The sequence below is a fragment of the Coregonus lavaretus genome (assembly GCF_964263955.1).
Source record: "Coregonus lavaretus genome assembly, contig: HAP1_SCAFFOLD_627, whole genome shotgun sequence".
In the NCBI taxonomy this organism is placed as follows: domain Eukaryota; kingdom Metazoa; phylum Chordata; class Actinopteri; order Salmoniformes; family Salmonidae; genus Coregonus; species Coregonus lavaretus.
This window is the reverse complement of record NW_028163644.1, coordinates 115,272-137,373: the sequence shown is the minus strand read 5'-3', so window position 1 is coordinate 137,373 and position 22,102 is coordinate 115,272. Positions and strand designations below refer to the sequence as shown.

Sequence of the window (22,102 nt, the reverse complement as noted above, 5' to 3'; positions counted from 1 at the left end):
TCAGAGGAGTTACAGGGTGTGTTGAGTGGTGGTGTCCCGTCCTCCCAGGCCGTTGGCATGGTGCAGGAGCAGATAGGGTCAAAGTAGTGGAATGGGGTAGTGGGTATTTAATGAGTGTAGGGTTAGTAGGAAGGTTTTTAATTAAATGTTCCTTTCCCCTTTTCCCATTTTGTATCACAAAGTAAAATAGATTTATATTATAGTCCAGTTGGGGCGGTAATGCAACATATTGGATGCCAACCGCCGTTAAACTCCAAAGAAGAAGAACCGTTATATTATGTCTATGTACAGTATTGTAACGATGTTCATGTCTCTCTCATTCATTAACTTTCGCGGTAGTTGGTTGTGTGGGTCTCTGGTTATGAATAGGGTGCTGACAGACAATTGTTGATGGATATTTATAGAGCTCTGATCAGGACGCCAATTTATTACTGGTGTACAGTTTATGGAACAGAGGTAAAGACTTGGCTTCAGAAGCTGGACAGAATCCAGTATATAGCTTTAAGGATATGTACTGGTGCATTTAAATCAACATCTGTATGTGCCTTACTGGTGGAGGCAGGTGAGATGCCTTTGTATGTACGGCGTAAAAAATGGTCATTATCTTATTGGGTTGAAAAGCTGTGAGGTTGAGCATCCCACTGCTACTGTTCTAGATGACTGTTGGGAATATACTAGTAGACAAGGCAGTGGTTTTGGTTGGACAGTTGGAAAGCTTGCTGATGAGAGTGGTTTGAGGGAGTTGGAGGTTGGCCCTTCTGTGGTGATAGGGGATGTTCCTCCATGGTTACTCCCAGACCCTGTTGTTGATCTAATCTTGGTAGAGAAAAGGAAAGATTGGTCAGAAGTCAGTGATATAGTGAAACTGGTTGACAATTACATTGGTAGAAGTTTTTATGCTTTTTTACCGCTTTTCACAGATGGATCCAAGGACCCAGATAGTGGGCGCACAGGAGCAGGCGTTTACGTTCCTGAATTTGATGTGCAGATATGTAGAAGACTAACATATGAACTGTCAGTATACTCAGTTGAACTGTTGGTGATAATAGTTGCCCTCCAGTGGGTGGAGGACGTACAACCTGTTAGAATTATAGTATGGTCAGATTCTCTGTCTGTATTGAATAGTTTATCATCTGGTAAATCTAATAGGAGTGACCTGCTATTGGAGGTATTAATGTTATTATGGAGAATTGAGAGAATGGGTTTAGTAGTGAGATTCTGCTGGGTCCCAGCACATTCGGGTGTGGAAAGGAATGAAATTGTAGACCAGTTAGCTAAAAGAGCTTTGAAACGAGATATAATTGATATTAATGTTCCACTGGGTAGAGGTGAGGCCAAATGTAAGATCAGAGCCATTTTGATAGATGTGTGGCAGAAGAGATGGTACTCTGAGCACAAGGGCCGGTATTTATATGAATAGTTTACAGTTTTACAGAAAGGTCGATGGACCAAGATTCAAAAGTCAGATTAGGAAGGAAGAGGTGGTGTTTACTCGATTGCGCTTAGGACATTGTACATTGAACTCGTCATTACATCTGGTTGGCAAGCATGGGAATGGTTTGTGTCTAGAAGGTACGGTCGATGAAACGGTGGAGCATGTGTTGTTATATTGTTGTAAGTATGTTGAAGAGAGGGAAAGATGTGTAGCGTCATTGAGGTTGGACGGGGTTGGGGGGGGTTGGAAGGGATTTTGGGGATGGGGGAGGGTCTATTAGAAGTTAGTAGGGCTCTTCTTTATTTTCTCAGAAGTACTGAGTTAGGTAGGAGGATTTAGAAATGTTGGAAACCGTGATTGACCACACACTCCAGCACAGTAGGTGGCGGCATGCACCTTTAACGTTGGTTTGTGGACCGCCATTATATCATAGAAGAAGAAGTTGGTTGTGTGAGAGATTTGTGGTTCGTGAGGAGGGCTACTATTCTTTTTTCTTGTGGTTCTTGCGTATTTTCTGAATGTATTTTCTCATGGTGGAGGGTTTGTTTATTGGTTTCCACTGTTTATCGTTTAGAGTTGAGGGGGGAGTAGGGGTAGTTTGTTAGGGCGGCGTGATGGCCTCAACCGAGTGGAGAAGAAACGCTGTCGCTTCGGGTGCGTTCCGGAGAAAGGTGTGGAGGAAGTTTTGCTCATGGTCGGCGAACAGGTTGGAGCAGGACATCTGCACTCTGCATCCAGAATGAACAAGGCGGTGGTCGTGTTAATGAAAAAGGTTTGTCTTGTTGTGAGTGGGATTTTTGTGAGGGGTGTGTTGGTGCAGATTTCGCCTCTTTCGATAAGAGTTGTGGTGGCTAATCTGCCTCCGTTTATTGCTTACGAAAAGACCGCAAGTAGTTGGTTCGTTTTGGTAAATTTGCAAGTGGTTTTCGTGTGCTCTCGGCTGGGTGCCAAGCGGAATCCGTTAAACATGTCTCTTTTCGTAGACAAGTGTTTGTTTCTTAACAAACTTCAAGGTTACACAGGGGAGGGGTGTAACACAGGGTTTGCTAGCACAGATAGTTTTCGGTGTTTCTAGTGTGGGGATCATCAGTTATAGGCTACAAGCAGCAATATGATTGATAGGTAGGACAGGTATTGAACCCCGGCAAAATAATCCCTACTCAGATGCGCTAACCTCAACCCTAGTAAACATGCATTATAAAAACCTTCTACATAAAATTCTCATATTGGGAGTAAATAGCCTCTGAATAGAAAAGAAAAAACACTGCATCTTCCAGCCCACCAATAAATTACATAATGAAAATGTCGCGGTTAGCATATTTACCTCAACATGCCCCTCGCTTGCGTGAGAGGGCAGAGTGCTCGATGCTGGTTGATGAATTTGACAATTAATGTACTAGGAAAATACGTTTTTGTCGACCAGAGGTGACTGAATTAATGTTCAGGCGTATTGATAATCATTATAATAATGAAGTATAATTTCAAAACATGACCATAAAAACAGGTAATAATAAACATGAATCATCATTATATTACTTCACAGTAATGTGTTTTCAGTCCTTCCTCTTGCGTTAGTAGTGTGGAAAGTGACAGTAAAAAGCTCAGGCAGGGGGAGTTTTCCTGTGAGGGGGAGTGGTGGTGTATCCAGGGAGAGAACTAAACTAATCTTCTGAAATGTCATTCATGGTCTTATGCTGCCATCTATTGGAATTATTAAGCAACTGCAGTAGTACTGAATAAAGAGTTTTTCCTTACTAATCCTTACTAAAATAGTGATTACTCAGAATTGCAAAATAAATGGCAGGGGTACCAGGAGGGAGGAGAGTACATTTTTTACATTTTAGTCATTTAGCAGATGCTCTTATCCAGAGCGACTTACAGTTAGTGAGTGCATACATTTTCATACTGTTCCCCCCATGGGAAACGAACCCACAACCCTGGCGTTGCAAGCGCCATGCTCTACCAACTGAGCTACACGGTAGTAGTGCATGGCCAAGTGGTGGTGCGCAGGCCGTGGAGAAAGCGGTGGTGGGGAGGGTTGCAGCTGGGCTACATGAGCTGAGGCAGGTTTCTGTAGTAACAGAGACTCCGGTGGGCGAAGGCTTGTTGGGCTCATCCCAGGAAATATTGCCTGTCATTGGGGAAGAGGCTCTGATCAGGGGGGAAGTGCAGGGGGGCAGAGACTGGGGAGGAGGAGGACGGTACCGTGCCAATGGAGGAGGAGGAAGAGGGGGGAGGTGAGTCTGCGGGAGCGGAGGACAAGGTGTCTCGTTTTCAGACGGCTCATTGGATCCAGAGCTGACAGCCAGTCAGGCTGAGGGCCCAGTATATACGGTGAGAGAACTTTCTAGGTTCCTGATGGAGACTAAAGGGGAAAAAGAAGGTTCTGCTGGAGTCTTATTTGATTGATCGTGGAAGGTTTGTAAGGTCAGTACAACACGTGATGAAGAATGAGGGGTTTAGTGTCCTCTCACCCAGGAAGCGGTATAGGCTGAGAAAATGGGTCATGGGTTCTTAAGGGCATGTCTTCAGAATCTGCTTAAATTGATGTTTTTTTCTGGCATGGCGGCTTTATGGGCTTCTCTACTGGTTTCTGATTGTGGTGATTTCCCTCCCACCTCTTATGGAGATTTCACGGTTAGACTTCCTTAACATGAACGGCGGCAAAGACTGGGGGAATATGTAAACCAAAAACATTTAAATGCCATGGCAGAAATCTTAGTGCAGGGGTAGCAAAAGAGGTGTGTAAGGGTAGGTTGTTAGTGTTTAGAGCCCAAATAATGACCTTGTCTTTGCTTTCATAAATGTGTCTGCACCTGGTCCTCTGTAGCTCAGCTGGTAGAGCACGGCGCTTGTAACGCCAGGGTAGTGGGTTCGATCCCCGGGACCACCCATACACAAAAAAAATATATATATATATATATATGCACGCATGACTGTAAGTCGCTTTGGATAAAAGCGTCTGCAAAATGGCACATTATATTATAGTACAGGGCTCAGTTCTCTGTTTCATCAGAGGGGTTGGAAAAACAGAGTGGGGAAACCAAGAAAATCCCTTGTTTTACGTTTGTCTGATTGGCGGGTAACTTCTGTTGTGGGGGAGATGAGGGAGCCTGATGGGTGGGTAACTTCTGTTGTGGGGAGATGAGGGAGCCTGATTGGTGGGTAACTTCTGTTGTGGGGAGATGAGGGATCCTGATGGGCGGGTAACTTCTGTTGTGGGGAGATGAGGGAGCCTGATGGGTGGGTAACTTCTGTTGTGGGGGAGATGAGGGAGCCTGATGGGTGGGTAACTTCTGTTGTGGGGAGATGAGGGAGCCTGATGGGTGGGTAACTTCTGTTGTGGGGAGATGAGGGAGCCTGATGGGTGGGTAACTTCTGTTGTGGGGAGATGAGGGAGCCTGATGGGTGGGTAACTTCTGTTGTGGGGAGATGAGGGAGCCTGGTGGGTGGGTAACTTCTGTTGTGGGGAGATGAGGGAGCCTGATGGGTGGGTAACCTGTTGTGGGGAGATGAGGGAGCCTGATGGGTGGGTAACTTCTGTTGTGGGGAGATGAGGGAGCCTGATGGGCGGGTAACTTCTGTTGTGGGGGAGATGAGGGAGCCTGATGGGCGGGTAACTTCTGTTGTGGGGAGATGACGGAGCCTGATGGGTGGGTAACTTCTGTTGTGGGGAGATGAGGGAGCCTGATGGGTGGGTAACTTCTGTTGTGGGGAGATGAGGGAACCTGATGGGTGGGTAACTTCTGTTGTGGGGAGATGAGGGAGCCTGATGGGTGGGTAACTTCTGTTGTGGGGAAATGAGGGAGCCTGATGGGTGGGTAACGATTAGTTACCGGAGTGTAACTCCAGTTCTATGAGTGGAGCGGAGCCCCATAGGGGAGCTCTGCTCCTAGTGGTTTACCCTCTGCCCCAGTGGCGGCTCCTGAAAAAATTCTCAGGAGGGGCAATTTTTCTGATGATTTAGGTGACCTACACACATTTAAAAAAAGATATGTCCAGCAACAACATGAAGACAGGGGCAGCATATAAGTCAATACCAGAAGCATTTATTGACTGATCTGGGGAGATGGATTCCAGTTTCTGTGACAGATTATAAATAATCTCTGATGCCTTTGTTATATTAGCTTTTGGTTGAATGTACTGTCGTAGTAAATATATAATGTTATAGCTTGGTCTGACTAAAATCTTGTGCATGACCCATTTTGTGTTGGGCCTTTGTATTCAATACAATGAACAAGAGTCCTATCTTGTCAGCCTTGTCAGCAGGTGGCTAAGGATAACACCCACGCCATAGGTCTCTCAGTTCTTCCAACTCACGAGTTCTTGCCCTGAGGACACATACACACACACCCACACACACACACACACACACATCATCACTGATAAACACACACACACACACACATCATCACTGATAACAAACACACACACACACACACACACACACACTGATAACAAACACACACACACACACACAAATCCTCTTCTCTTAGGCTGAACATCTGAAGACAGAGAACCCGACTCAGAGCCAATGCAACAGTGACACTAGCCTGGAGGTGACATCGCCCAACTCATCAGGACCAATCAGAAGATCAGAACTACTAGATTCAACCTACTTCATTTTATTGTATAAAATGTCAGCACACAATGTTTAGGGGCTCTTCTGATAAACTCCCTACGAGTTTGACGAACGGGTCCATGCACGCGATTGCAGATATCTTTACCTCTGAATAAACTGCCTTATATTATACAATTATCCACCTTGTCCAAAAGTCTCTACTTTTTCTCCGTTCTCCAGTAAACTTGTTTTATCAACAATAGTAAGGTTCAATGACACAGAAAGCAGTTCAATGTCGGGGTACAGAGTCGCTCTCTTACCAGGATCGCGGTCCGCTCTGACCAGGGTGAAGGTGGCCGGCTCCACCTCTCTGTCCGGGACTCTGTCATCCAGTCAAGTCTCCCAGCTGTATTGGGATTCCGCTGCCAGCAGCATTTTCATTATTTAGTCCGTTCGTAGCGGGTATGTACACGATCAACAAGATCAGTCCAAAACCGAAGATCAGTCCAAAGCAGAATGTTTGCAGAATGTTTGTAAACTAAGTCTACAAATTAAAAACATAAAATAACGCCACACTGCAGGTCGCAACATAGACGCTGATAGCCGCCATTGTCTTAGTTACGTTCAACGTTACGTCACGTATGACGAAAGCGCGTAAGTGCATGCACACAGACACCCATAGAGAATGTATTGAAAGCTTTGAAATGTGAAAAAAATAGATTTTACATGACAGGCTATGAGAGACTTCTGGGCGATTTTCAACCTGACTGAAATCGCCCAAAAAACGGGCGGGGCCATTTGAAGCACGACTTTAGCCTGATTTGACATTTAGTGGCTGGCAGATCAGACGTGAACACTGATAACTGCTGTTGCCGTGATATAATTGATTAGAAAAAAAATCCCTTCCTTTTCCCGTTTGGCAGTGCGTCGCCCATATCGCCCTATTGAACAAGCCGTCCCTGCTCTGCCCTAAGGCAGCATCAGCCTGAGACAAAATTATGCACACACCTGCAGCCAATAGGAGTACAGGTGTCCCTATAAGAGGGGATGCCTCCCCTCAATCTGCCTCCCGAGATATTTATCTTCAGCGAGACTAGAGAGGGTCGGCAGGGCCTTAAGTCCTATGGGGCTCCGCTCCACTCATAGAACTGGAGTTACACTCCGGTAACTAATCGTTCTATATCGTGGAGCTCCGCCCCATAGGGGAGCTCTGCTCCTAATGGTTTAAGGCGGAGCGTAGCGCTCCAAAATGTACTCCCTGCCGAGCCTAACACTTCCCATTAAAAAATGAAAAGGTCAAGCCTAGCAATGGCTGCAACCAATTCCCGCAGTACTGCAACTAAGAACCCATACGGGCGTCACAATATACCGCGTCATCGGTTAAAGACCCGCCCCACCTAGTCCAATGGCAATGCCAATGACTAGTGGGCAGATCACCAGAATAGAAGCCATACTAATCTGTACTAGCAGATAGATGTGCCTCAATATCCTGTGAAAACACTACCGACCACTAATGGAATGACACCAAGTGTCACTCTACATTGTGTACACGGTAGACCGCGTCACTCACTCAATGGAATCCCAGAGATTAGTGGGCAGGAACAAAACATGGGTCATACTAAACTGAGCAATCAGATAGATGACCTCACATTCTGTCAAATCGATACATGCCTCTACTGTACTGAACCTGTCAGTCAGGAGTCATGCCACAAGATATGCTTTCCTATCCAAAGCGGACCTGATGGAAACCTGTGTCCATCGTCCTGCTTTTTCCCTCTCCTTCTAGCTCAAGATTCCCCTTCAGCTAAGCTGAGTACAAATCGAGCCAAAGAGATAGAAAGCCTATCTATCAAAAAACATGTTTTCCTAACCAAAGCGGACCTGATGGAAACCTGTGTCCACAGTCCTGCTTTTTTCTCTTTTCCTGGCTCAAAATCTCCTTTCAGCTTTGCTGAGTACAGACCGAGCCAAAGAGTTGGAAAACATATCTATCAAAAACACGTCTTCCTAACCAAAGCGGACCTGATGGAAACCTACGTCCACAGCCCTGCTTTTCTCTCTTTCTTGCTCAAGATCTCCCTTCAGCCACGCTGTGTACAGATCGAGCCAAACAGTTAGAAGACATATCTAAGAGATAGAAACGGAAAAATGGAGACGGTGTCGACCATGACGCTGCTCTACAAATATCCTCTACCCCTGTTCCTCTGAAAAGGGCAGTAGAAGCTGCTACTCCACGAGTGGAGTGAGCTCTGATACCCTGAGGCAATTGTCGCCCCGCTGCCTCGTAAGCTGTCTCAATACCTTCACAAATCCAATGAGACAATCGCTGTTTGAAAGTGGTCTACTAATGCAGCAGCACCGTGACACACAAACAACTGAGGCGATGACCTAATCGCTACTGTGCGCTCAATGTAACACGCCAAAGCACGCACTGGGCACAGACAATGAAGCTTTTCCTCACTCCTCTCCCCATGAGGAGGGGGAGAAAAAGCCCACAACTCCACGGTCTGTGATCTATATGCACTGCTAATAACCTTCGGCACAAACGCCGGGTTAGGACGTAACACCGCTCTGCTCAGATCGCCATTAATGGCAAGGCAGTCGGGTCTCGTCGACAGAGCACACAAATCACTGACACGCTTAGCGGTAGTCAAAGCGAGCAACAGTGCCGTCTTGATAGACAGCATCTTGAGGGGTATTTGATTCAATGGCTCGAACGGCGACTTACATAGCGCTTCGAGTACCAAAGCCAAATCCCACTGGGGCAGCGTGGCTCTAGGTGTTGGCCCAATAAGAAACGTTTCACTAGAGGGTGGCTGAACACATTCGTTCCGCCAAACCCCTCATGACCAGCTGAAATCGCCGCTGCAAACACTCTAATGGTGGAGGGCGATTTCTGCTTATCAAACATAAGCTGTAGGAAAGAGAGAATACTCTCAACCTGACAGCTCATGGGGTCTACACCTTGTGTGACACACCATTGTGAAAACACGTTCCATCTACTGGCATACATCTTAGAAGTGGAACTGGCACGTGAACCCTGTATGGTCCTGATCACTGCATCAGATAACCCACGGCGCTCTAGCCTGTCCCTCTCAGCAGCCAGGCCTTCAGTGGTTGGCCGATTATGGGCAATTTCCCTATCGTGCCAGCCGCCTGAGACAACGCGTCCCGTCGATGTGGAATTGGCCAAGGTGGCGCAATCAACATCTGACCGCGTGACGCGAATAAGTCCACCTCGGCTCTCCCGAATTGTTCCCAAATCTGGAGAACAATGTCCGGATGCAGACACCACTCGTCGTCTCGAGGACCCCCTCTTGACATGAGGTCTGCTCCTACGTTCAAGTAGCCCGGAATGTGTGCTGCTCTCAATGAGCGAAGGTGCTCGTGAGCCCACAGCCACAATTCCTCTGCCGCCCGATGGAGAGCAGGAGACCTGACTCCTCCCTGGCGATTTATGTGAGCTACTGTGGTCCGGTTGTCTGACCAGACCAGCACATCGCGACCCCGAAGGGTAGACGCGAAGTGGGTCAGAACCAGTCGAACCGTTTCCAACTCCAAGAGGTTGATATGACGACCTGATTGAGGCCACACACCTCCTATCGCTTGGGTCTGACATGTCCCTCCCCATCCCGTCAGGGACGCATCCGTGAATACTGGGATGTGAGAGGACACCTTTCCTATCGGGACTCCGTGCATGAGAACGCGCGGGTTTCTCCAATAGTTCAGATCTGCACTGAGCGAGAGGGGAACCACCACCAACCGATGACGTTGACGCAATGGGTCTAGTCTTGGTTGGGCGAACCATCGCTGCATCCTGCGCATATGCAGGAGTCCCAGCGGAACCACAGAGTGGGCTGACGACATGAGACCCAAAAGTGACATGATCGACAGAGCCGTCATTGTGTGATTCGGACGACACTTCCTCGGGGCTAGCAACAAGGCTACCCTTCGGGGGTCCGAAATTCGAGCCCTCATCCTCACAGTGTCTAGCTGTATCCCCAGGTAGACAATCTGATGAGTGGGCCAGGGCGCGCTCTTTTTCCAATTCACAGCAAACCCCAGACTTGTGAGATGCATCACTGTCTGTGTTGTGTGAGTGACCGCCAGCTCTGCTGACGGGGAGAGAACCAGTAGATCGTCCAGGTAGGCTAGTAGCCGTATTCCCTGACGACGCAACGGTTCCAATGCCGTCTCCACACACTTGGAAAATGTGCGAGGTGCCAGGGCGTACCCAAATGGCATCCTCGTGTATTCGTACGCCACCCCTTGAAAGGCGAACCGCAGAAACTTCCTGTGACGCGGCTGAACCGGCACATGAAAGTACGCGTCCTTTAGGTCTATGCTCGTACAAAAGTCCCCTCTCTGGACACATTCCAGCAGACATTTTGTCGTTAGCATTCGGAAGGGCCGTTTGGTTATGCTCTCGTTGAGAATGCGTAAGTCCAAAATCGGCCTCACTCCCCCCGTCTTTTTGGGCACTAGGAAATAAGGCGAATATAGCCCTTTGTTCCTTTGCTCCCGCGGAACTACTGTCACCGCCTCCTTCGCCAAAAGTTCCGTAATCTCTGTCATCAGAGCGGCCACTTTGTCTGGCGTTTTCATCACCGTCTCCACCACTCCCCTGAACGGGGGTGGGGTCCGGTGGAATTGGAGAGCATAACCCTTCTGCAACGTCTGTTCTAGCCAGCGTGAGAGGGTGCAGCTTCTTCGCCACTGCCAGCAATGCCTGAGAAAGCGGCTGAGCACGAAGCTGTGGTGCATCCAGTAGGAAGGACCTGTATTCCTCTATGGCCCTTGCCGCCGCTGTTCTCCAACACTGAGGTGGTGGAACAGCCCAAGGCGGGCCTCCCAAAAAAGGGAGAGGAAACATTAGTGCGTTCTGAACCAAAAAGGGGGGCAGAAACGTCAGTTAAACCTGTAACCGTCATATTCCTGTCCTCCGTGAACGCAACGTGGGTCTGAATTGCACTGACCGAGGCCATAGCCTGCGACAGGGCACCATCCCCAGCAAGCGATTGCGTCATCGTAGGTGACTGCAAACCGTTATTAGAGCCACTCACTACAATACTCCTCGAAGTCTGTAATATGAGGTCTCTATGAGGTAACACAAGGCGGCGCCTTGATACCGTTTTACCCTTCACCTTCTGTGTGTGTTCAACTCTGCACCTCTGGTGGGTTGAGTCACGCTCAGTGTGGTGAGTATTAGCGCGTTCAAAGGAAAGTGGGGGCGCCGATACACTGGGCACCTTCGTGACCGTGGTAATCGGGCCCTCCGTGAACGCAGCATGGGTCTGAATCGCACTAACCGAGACCTTAGTCTGCGATAGTGCGCCATCCCCAACTAGCGGCTGCGTCATCATGTCTCCTGACTGAGACTGCAGCCTGCTATGAGAGGCACTCACTACAGTACTCCTTGGAGTCTGTAATGTGAGGTCTCTTTGAGATAAACCAAGACGGCGTCTAGGTATTATTCCTCCTTTCACCTCCTGTGTGCGTTCAGCTCTGCACCTCTGGTGGGCTGAACTACACTCAGTGTGGTGAGCCTGGGCGCATTCAGAAAAAGGTGGGGGCGCCGATACACTGGGCACCTTCGTGACCGTGGTAATCGGGCCCTTCTTGAACGCAGCATGGGTCTGGGTCGTACTAACAGAGACCTTAGTCTGTGATAGTGCGCCATCCCCAATGTGGTTATTATCAGCGCGTTCTGAGAGAAACGGGGGCGCCGATACGTTGGTTACGCCCGTAACCTTAGTAATCAGGCCCTCCGTGAACGCGGCACGGGTCTGAACTGCACTGACTGAGGCGTTAGCCTGAGACAGAGCGCCGTCCCGAATAGCGGTCGCGTCATCATGCCATTATCTGGCTGAGACTGCAGCCTGCTATGTGAGACACTCACTACAGCACTCCTAGGAGTCTGTAAAGTGAGGTCTTTATAAGGTACACTTAATACCTTTTATATACCTGCCTTATGTGTGCGCTCAGCAACGCACCATGGTGGGCTGAGCTGCACTCATAGTGGTAAGAGAGAGTGCGAGAGTGAGGAAGGTCGAACGCTCTCGGATGTATTATGGAAAAGGGGCTCTTTTTGACAGTGTCAAGTAGAGCCAACTCTTTATTACACACATCAACAAAAAACATTCTCCTCCATACACTCAACGGTAGGGTGGGGGGGGACAGTGGGCTCGGTCACAGCAGGCGCTGTGCCGTCTTCCGTTCTCTCCCCCTCGCCTGTCATAAACGGCGTCTCTTCTGGCCGCCCTTCGGGTGATGCCAGGATGACGCTTTAATGACCTCTCTCGCCGGCACCTCTGGCGCAGCAGGGGGGGGCGAGGACTGCTCCCTTGCTGCTGGAGGCCGCCGTCTGACGCCAAGCTGTAGCGAGAGTAACGGCCGTCCTTCCTCATATCCACTTCCGGGTTGGAGGGAATGGGGGGCAGCTTAATCTCCCGCTGTTTAGCAGCCCACTCAATGAGACCTGAGAATTCAGAGCACAGAGAGGCTGTGGCGTCATCATCCAGGGATGTAAATGACCTCACAATTTCCTGAGGGAAAAGGGGTGTTAAACATCTGGGTCAGTGTAATGAATTGTTCCAATAGAATATTCATTTCTTCCCCAATAGCCCTGTCATCCCCTGAGTCAGCGCCTTCAGATGATGCCTCAGAAGCTGAGACTAACACTGATAGCACATCCTCAAGAGGAATATCCTCCCTAAAAATGCCCAACGCTGCTTCCACTCCTTCAAAAAAGGAGGGCGCAGCTGGCGCATAGTGGGGGATTAATGAAGCTGTCCCTGGCGTGCTGTGTCCCTCGACCCACGAAACATATGTCGGGGGGGGTGACAGCCGCCAAGGGGAACAGCGACATTGAGCTCTGAAAAGAGCTTTTGTTAAATACTTACCCTATGGATAAGCTTGGTGTGCTCATTGTAGGACGACGTCGATGATCTGGAAAATCGACGGCGTTTTCTTCGTCCTGAGTCTTCTCTTCGTCTCTTCTTGGCTTCTTCAGTCTAGTCCAGTCGCTGAAGATAAAGGGAGGCAGATTGAGGGGAGGCATCCCCTCTTATAGGGACACCTGTACTCATATTGACTGCAGGTGTGTGCATAATTTTGTCTCAGGCTGATGCTGCCTTAGGGCAGAGGGTAAACCACTAGGAGCAGAGCTCCCCTATGGGGCGGAGCTCCACGATATAGAACTTCTGTTGTGGGGAGATGAGGGAGCCTGATGGGTGGGTAACTTCTGTTGTGGGGAGATGAGGGAGCCTGATGGGCGGGTAACTTCTGTTGTGGGGAGATGAGGGAGCCTGATGGGTGGGTAACTTCTGTTGTGGGGAGATGAGGGAGCCTGATGGGAGGGTAACTTCTGTTGTGGGGAGATGAGGCTGTGGCTGTGGAGTTGTACTCTGATTTATAGAGGGCAGAACTCTGTGATCCTGGGTGTTCTCAGGTTCTGCTCACAGACCATTCCAAACTCTCTCTGTCACAGAGAAATCAAATAGACATTTCCCTGGCCTTACACAAACTCTCAGCTGCTGTCTCTCATACGGTCTGCCTCTGGATTTTTATAAAAAGTTCTGGGGAATTATTTTACAGGACGTGTGTTGTGTGAGTGCGTCGGGGTGGGGGAGCTGTCGCTAAGCTGTAGACGGGAGGCTTTGACTCTCCTGCCCAAAATAGGGATTTGAGCGACATAAAGAACTGGAGGCCTGTGGCATTGCTCTGTTTGGACTATAAGGTCTTTACCAAGGTCCTCGTTTAACAGACTGAAGTCCCACCTGGACTCTATTGTACACAAGGACCAAACGTACTGTGTACCAGGACGCTCAATCACAGACAATCTGTTCATAATCAGGAGAAAGCCTTTGATAGGGTGGACCATGAATATCTGTTCAATGTGTTGTTTTGGTTGTGGGGAGAATTTTGTGGCCTGTGATCAAATGTTAAATAAATAAATATAAATAATATGCCATTTAGCAGACGCTTTTATCCAAAGCGACTTAGTCATGCGTGCATAAATTTTTGTGTATGGGTGGTCCCGGGGATCGAACCCACTACCCTGGCGTTACAAGCGCCGTGCTCTACCAGCTGAGCTACAGAGGACCACGTAATGTTGCGGTCGTATGCTGGGGCTTCATGTATGGTCAAGGTGTGGGGAGGGCTCAGTAGGCCAGTCTGGGTAGGGAGGGGCATTCACCAGGGATGCCCTCTGTCAGGGCAGCTATACACTCTTGTTATTGAGCCCTTTCTGGGCCTGCTACGCAGGAGGCTACAGGGAGTGTGGGAGCCAGGCATAGGGTTGGGGACAGGCATAGCAGTGTCAGCATACGCTGATGACGTCTGTGTTGGTTAGGGATGAGCAGAACCTACAGGCCCTGGAGAATAGTTTGAGGGTGTACGAGGGGGCGTCTTCTGCTTAGGGAAACTGGGGCATGCGTGAGGCTCTGTTATGTGGGGCATGGAGGGACAGGGCACCTCCGCAGCTTCCAGGGGGTTGCAGTGGGGCTGTGAGTGGCTCAAGATGCTTGGGGTGTATCTGGGCTCGGAGGGTTGGGATAGGAAGAACAGGGAAGGAGTGTCACAAGCGGTGGTGTCGAGGCTGACGAAGTGGAGGTGGCTCATCTCCCAAGTGGAATACAGAGGGACGGTGCTGATCATCAACAACTTGGTGGCATCCTCTCTATGGCATAAATTGGCCATTCTCAACCCCCCCCCGGTGGTCTGCTTGTGGACCTGCAGCGCAAGTTAGTAAACATTTTCTGGTCAGGGTGGCAGCGTTCTGACTCAGCAGCACAGAGGCTACTGTACCGTACGGAGGTGGGCTGGAGGGAACCAGCATGTGCTCTGTTGAGGAGGGCTGGTGGTTTGGGGCTGGATCAGCGGCTCCTCATCATGCGGCAGGAGAGACTCAATACAGCAGGGGTCTCTGATTTCTATGCTGCAGTACTGAGGGCTGGAGCAGCCTGAGGAGGGGCCACCACCGTTTCCACCACTGCAAGTGACAGCAGAGACTGGGGACTGGCAGGAGAGTCCGGAGGACTTACTGACTTTTAACACTCTGAGCTTAGTGGGAGTGAAGGGGCATCAGTGGCAGGGGGTTGTGGGGGCTGAGAGCATGGCAGGGTATAGGTGGAGGGTGCTCTATAAGCTCCCAGTGCTGGAAAGGTCAGGGGTCCTCCAGTGGAGGGTATTACATGGAGCCCTGGACACCAATAGCTGGTTGGCTCGGGTTGACCTGGGAGTTGGGGAGGGGTGTCCGTTTTCTGCAATGACAGACTGTTCATCATGTTTTTTCTGTGTTGCCAGGGTAATGCCATTACTGTTGACGCCTTAGGGTTGAGTTTGAGTTGTACAAAATGATCAACAGTGTGGAGATGTTTCAGGAGGTATGGGGGCTCAGGGGGGCTGTCTGTACGGCTGGAGAGGAGGGGTTGGATGGACGGTTGGAATGTGGTGCTGGTTGGTGTATTGTACTGTGGTGTTGGGTACTGGATAATGTGATTGTGTGGAGGTTGTGGTGGCACGCAATGTGCTTTTAGGAGTGGGGGTGGGAGTGTTAGTGTAATGAGGATGGCTCATTCAAGTAAGACAAGTCAGTCTCTCTCTCTTTCTCTCTCTCTCTCTCTCTCTCTCTCTTAACAGCGCTCTGCACAGGCAGCAGTGGTGGACAGTGATAAGATCTTTACCGAGCTGATCCGCTCCATTGAGAGAAGGCGCTCTGAGGTGAAGGAGCTGATCAGAGCCCAAGAGAAGGCTCAAGTGAGTCAAGCTGAAGGACTCCTGGAGCAACTGGAGCAGGAAATAGCTGAGCTGAGGAAGAGAAGCACTGAGCTGGAGCAGCTCTCACACACAGAGGATCACATCCATTTCCTCCAGGTAACTCAACTGCCTTGATACATGTGATATGAAATTAAAACTCTCAATCATTTGGTTCTGTTCTCTCTCTCTCTCTCGCTCTCTCTCTCTCTCTCTCTCTCTCTCTCTGTCTCCAGAGTTATCAGTCTCTCTCCAGTACCAGTGTATCTTCAGACTTACCCAGCATCGTTGTCCGTCCTCTTCAGTACTTTGGAGATGTGAGTAAGACTGTGTCTGAACTGAGAGAGAAAATAGAAGACGTCCTTAAAGGAGAATGGACCAAGATCTCCACTACAGGTGTGTTGAAAATAATAAGAACATCAACTTTAGACCATTGAAAGTTCCCTACTAGTCATATACATGTGGAATATGGTATGATGATAACATTCCCTCTCTCTGTGAATGTGTTTGTGTGTCTGTAGTGAATATAGTGGATGTTGTACTGCCTCCAGAGCCCAAGACCAGAGAACAGTTCTTACAATGTGAGTCTCTTTATTCTGAAGTAACTAACAGTCTCTTTTTACTGACACTCCTAACAATCCCTCTAGAAATATATAGCAATAGTAGATCTAATCAAAGACTGGGTATCTATCTGACTCCTCATATTTCTCTGATTTGATCTCTGCTGTGCTCTAATCAAAGACAGGGTAGATACAGTATCTGACTTCACTTATTGTTCTAACTTCCCTCATTGGTCTCTGCTCTGCTATTCTCCCAGATTCCTGTCAGCTCACACTGGACCCAAACACAGCATGCACACTCCTCTCTCTGTCTGAAGGGAACAGAAAGGTGACACGTACAGACCAAGTCCAACCATATCCTGTTCATCCAGACAGATTCACCAACTACTACCAGGTTCTGTGTAGAGAGGGTCTGTCTGGACGCTGTTACTGGGAGGTGGAGTGGAGTGGGTGGTGTGTTACAGCAGTCTCATATAAAGACATCAGCAGAACAGGGACAGGTGGTGGATTTGGATACAATGACAAGTCCTGGAGTTTAGAGTGCTCTAGTGGTGGTTATTGGTTCAGACACAATAGTGTTAGGACTAAAGTATCAGGCCCTCAGTCCTCCAGGGTAGGAGTGTACCTGGATCACAAGGCAGGTACTCTGTCCTTCTACAGTGTCTCTGACACAATGACCCTCCTCCACAGAGTCCAGACCACATTCACTCAGCCCCTCTATCCTGGGTTTTTGCTCAATGGTACTGCTGAGCTGGTTAAACTGTAGTAGGGTCCACATAGATACTAGTCATGCTGGTGTAGTCTATAGCTGAGCTGGTTAAACTGTAGTAGGGTCCACATAGACACTAGTCATGCTGGTGTAGTCTATAGCTGAGCTGGTTAAACTGTAGTAGGGTCCACATAGATACTAGTCATGCTGGTGTAGTCTATAGCTGAGCTGGTTAAACTGTAGTAGGGTCCACATAGATACTAGTCATGCTGGTGTAGTCTATAGCTGAGCTGGTTAAACTGTAGTAGGGTCCACATAGATACTAGTCATGCTGGTGTAGTCTATAGCTGAGCTGGTTAAACTGTAGTAGGGTCCACATAGATACTAGTCATGCTGGTGTAGTCTATAGCTGAGCTGGTTAAACTGTAGTAGGGTCCACATAGATACTAGTCATGCTGGTGGTGATGGTCCCCAGATGTGATGATTCATTCTGCTCTGTTTTTATGTACAATGATTTGACTGATTTGATCTTCAGAAGATGTTATGAATTACAATTCAATGCATTCATATTATTTGTAAGTGCAATGTTTTAATCTTATATATTCACATTAATCATGATGAATGCTGTTAATGTATGTTGGTTGTCATTCAGAACCATTTAAATGTTTTCTCAATTGGTTCTCTCTCTCAATGTCATTTTCCTCAGTATCATGGAACAGGTAGTGTTACTTACTTGCTAATTGAACTATATGGGCCGGTTTCCCGGACACAGATGAAGCCTAGTCCTAGACTAAAAAGCATGTTCAATGGAGATGTCCGGGAAACCGGCCCTAAATTTGGCATCTTTTATTCTCCCGTACTGCTCAGTCAAGCAACATTAAACCTGTCCATCAGGTGGTGCTATTAACCAAACAATACAAACCCAGCACATATCTTGACTTGCCACTCAGTATATCAGTAATGTTCAGAATTGTACTTTAATATCATTGGAGATTGATGGTCTTTTTAATCCACTACCCAGAGTCAGGAACAGATGAAGTTAGGTCTGCTACTGTTCAGTTATTAAATATGATTCATGGTGATGTGAAATAAAAAATACATCTAGTAGTAGTTTTCCTTTGCTATTTATTCCAAGGTGTGTCTTTAACTTGTAAATGGATTGTGTTGAAGCTGGCATGTGGTGTGGATGATAGAATAGAGTGAATAGAGGAGAGAAGAGAGGAGGAGATGAGAACATCATATAGAAGACAGATAAGATAGAGAGACAATTCATACCCAGGGGAGTTACTGACTCTGGCCCAAATGACACCCAGTTCCCTACGTAGTGCACTAGGCTACTTCTGACCAGATCTAAAGTAGTGCACTACATAGGGAATAGGGTGGAGATTTGCTCACTGTCATTAGAATGAAGATTTCCATACAGGAGTTACTGTCTCTGTCCCAAATCTCTCCCTGTTCCCTACGTAGTGCACTAGGCTTCTTTTGACCAGATCTAAAGTAGTCTTCTAGATTTTACATGTTTTCTCCCTGTCGTTAGAAAATGACAATATGGTAATGACTTTAGTGGTTTCCTCCCCCTTTGTTTTTATTGGTTGTGTGTTATGTGTGTTAACAATGAATCACAAACAAATTATATTACAGTTGTGTTTAGACAACTTCATGGCTGACATCCCCCAGTTCTGTTAAGACCCATTGAACTGGGTCACATTCTAAATGGTCACTTGTATTGATAGTCCATACTGGGCCTAACTGGGGTTAACCATACTGGAGGGTTTCTTTCTGCACACATATTCCCTCATCTCCAGAACTTTACCTGATGTCCTCTCTCTCTCTCTCTCTCTCTCTCTCTCTCTCTCTCTCTCTCTCTCTCTCTCTCTCTCTCTCGCTCTGTCTCTGTCTCTGTCTCTGTCTCTGTCTCTCCCTCTCCCATCAAACCGTATAGAAAGCAGCCAACCTCAATATGGTTCCATTCCTGTAGTTATCAGGACACATGAGGTGTGGAACTATTATCTCCTTTCTAAGTGTGAACTTGTCCTAGTCCCTTCATGGATTTAAAAGGAAATGACTGGTATATGTAAACTCCCTCTACCCCATGCCAACACCAATCCAATGCTGTACAATTAATTCCATAGCTTAACAACATACATCACTCACACACACACTCACACAGACACACCTATTCACTTGGGCCTTCTCCCTCATGCCCTGCTGACATCCATGCAGGCCCACATTGACCTTGTGACCTCTGGAGCTCCATGCATCTTGTTCTACACTCCCTGCCTAGTAAAACCCTTTCTCCCATGGGCCTGAGAGTACAGCTCATTTGAGACCATTTTGGAAAAGATTTTCTGTCATTTTTAAATGCCCACAAAAAATTTCACATTATACTGCTGTTTTGAATGTATAGCAAAACCAGGTAGTTTTGAGGTTGAATAGCTACTTGAGTTGCTTGGTTCTACTGAAATTACCAACAGGCATTGGTCCAGGGTGATCAGGCCTATAATTTGAGACCATTTGGGTAAAGATTAGAGCTTTCTTTCCTTTTTAAATCACTCCAGGCAATATGTAATACAAATCTGATTTGGTTGCAATGCTGGGAAGAACTACACCACAGTAGATCCACGTTGCCTTTCAACTTTTTTCAAATAGGTTAAATCCTTCCAAAATGTCATATGAGGTGCAGCAGGCTAGGAGAAAGGGGGGAGAGAGTGGCCAGCCTCCACAGGGGATATAGAAATACATTGCCTGCTGCCCTAACTTCAACTTGATGCCTATGTGGGTTTATATTGCCATATCAAACTGTCTTCTTTGTCAACCCATCAGGCCACTATAAGGATTACCTGTGTTGAGTTTAAGCTTCCTGGAGCAACCGGAAGTGGGAAGATTGACCCTAAACATGGTTTAGATGTATCCACCAGCAGATAGTGAAAACGCTTCATTCAACCCTCTGTAAAAAGTTTAGTTTTTCACGGATTGACCTGAAACTCAGGATTCTGTAAGAGCTTGTCCCAATGAGTTAATGTGTTTAATTACAGCTTCCTGTGACAACCGGAAGTGCCTTACATTGTGGTCATAGGTGCTGTTTCGAAGGGTTAAAAAGGTCACATCCTTCCAAAATGTCACATGTGTGATTAGGCAACCCTCATGAACCCGTACATATTAGAAAACCAGGTTTTTATCCATTTGTTTTTTTATAAAGCTAGAAAAAAATATATAAAAAAAAATAAAAAATATGAAGAAAATATGCATCACTAACTGTAAGTCGCTCTGGATAAGAGTGTCTGCTAAATGACTACCAAAAAAATATATATATATTTTTTCATAAATATGAAAATGAAAAAAAAGACAACTACCAGGTGAACGCATAACTTACCACGTGCCCGTAGCCAAACACGTCTTTAAATGACCAGTGGGGTCGAATCCGGGTGGGGGGGTGTGATAACTGCCTGAATGGAGGTGAAGCTTCACTTAATCTACTTTGAAGCAGAGAAAAAAACGGAATGTTGGAGAAGCTGACTTAATCTACTTTGAAGCAGAAAAAAAAATATGTAAAATTATTTTTTCAAAAATATGAAAATGAAAAAAAAGAAGACATGGGGGCGTGCGGGACGCACTCGCTAAGCGGACCGGCACATTGAACGCGGGTCGGCGACTCCCCGCTTGCCAGGAGCCCTCCGAAAACGTGGACGGATCCTGCCGAGTAAGAAATGATACTCGGGAGGTGTTTACCCAGCTGACAGAGAGAGGGAGAGGGGACTCTCTCCAATCCCACTGACCTCACTGTTGGGTACATGCTGTCTGGACTATTTTCAGAGAATAGACTGCTTAATGTAACCGACGGGATATGAACCAGGTCTACCGCGGGAGAAAGCAACAGCTTGACCGTTACACCAAGAGGACATTCCCTACATTGGAGCTGAATGTCAACATTAAAGATGAAGAAGAGGAGGAGAAGATTGGGGAATCTGTTTCTCATGGTAAGAGCAGGTTCTATCACATTAATCATGATGTATGTTTCTGATGTGTATTGGTTGGCATTCAGAACCATTGATATGTTTTCTCAATTGGAACTATTATCTCCTTTCTAAGTGTGAACTTGTCCACTTCCCTTCATGGATTTAAAAGGAAATGACTGGTATATGTAAACTCCCTCTACCCCATGCCAACACCAATCCAATGCTGTACAATTAATTCCATAGCTTAACAACATACATCACTCACACACACACTCACACAGACACACCTATTCACTTGGGCCTTCTCCCTCATGCCCTGCTGACATCCATGCAGGCCCACATTGACCTTGTGACCTCTGGAGCTCCATGCATCTTGTTCTACACTCCCTGCCTAGTAAAACCCTTTCTCCCATGGGCCTGAGAGTACAGCTCATTTGAGACCATTTTGGAAAAGATTTTCTGTCATTTTTAAATGCCCACAAAAAATTTCACATTATACTGCTGTTTTGAATGTATAGCAAAACCAGGTAGTTTTGAGGTTGAATAGCTACTTGAGTTGCTTGGTTCTACTGAAATGACCAACAGGCATTGGTCCAGGGTGATCAGGCCTATAATTTGAGACCATTTGGGTAAAGATTAGAGCTTTCTTTCCTTTTTAAATCACTCCAGGCAATATGTAATACAAATCTGATTTGGTTGCAATGCTGGGAAGAACTACACCACAGTAGATCCACGTTGCCTTTCAACTTTTTTCAAATAGGTTAAATCCTTCCAAAATGTCATATGAGGTGCAGCAGGCTAGGAGAAAGGGGGGAGAGAGTGGCCAAAATCCACAGGGGATATAGAAATACATTGCCTGCTGCCCTAACTTCAACTTGATGCCTATGTGGGTTTATATTGCCATATCAAACTGTCTTCTTTGTCAACCCATCAGGCCACTATAAGGATTACCTGTGTTGAGTTTAAGCTTCCTGGAGCAACCGGAAGTGGGAAGATTGACCCTAAACATGGTTTAGATGTATCCACCAGCAGATAGTGAAAACGCTACATTCAACCCTCTGTAAAAAGTTTAGTTTTTCACGGATTGACCTGAAACTCAGGATTCTGTAAGAGCTTGTCCCAATG

The 22,102-nt window shown here is 47.2% G+C and overlaps 1 protein-coding gene across 1 annotated transcript in view; it reads left to right on the top strand.

The window, feature by feature from the left end:
• Positions 1-18,128, top strand: part of LOC311117925 (tripartite motif-containing protein 16-like) — a 44,291-nt gene extending 26,163 nt beyond the window's left edge. Inside the window, exons 7-10 of the mRNA XM_084192819.1 lie at positions 15,639-15,872; positions 15,989-16,148; positions 16,274-16,333; positions 16,570-18,128. Of these exons, the coding sequence (XP_084048945.1) occupies positions 15,639-15,872; positions 15,989-16,148; positions 16,274-16,333; positions 16,570-17,078 (963 nt within the window). The 3' untranslated portion in view covers positions 17,079-18,128. The remainder of the gene's footprint in view (positions 1-15,638; positions 15,873-15,988; positions 16,149-16,273; positions 16,334-16,569) is intronic.
• Positions 18,129-22,102: the final 3,974 nt, after the last annotated feature.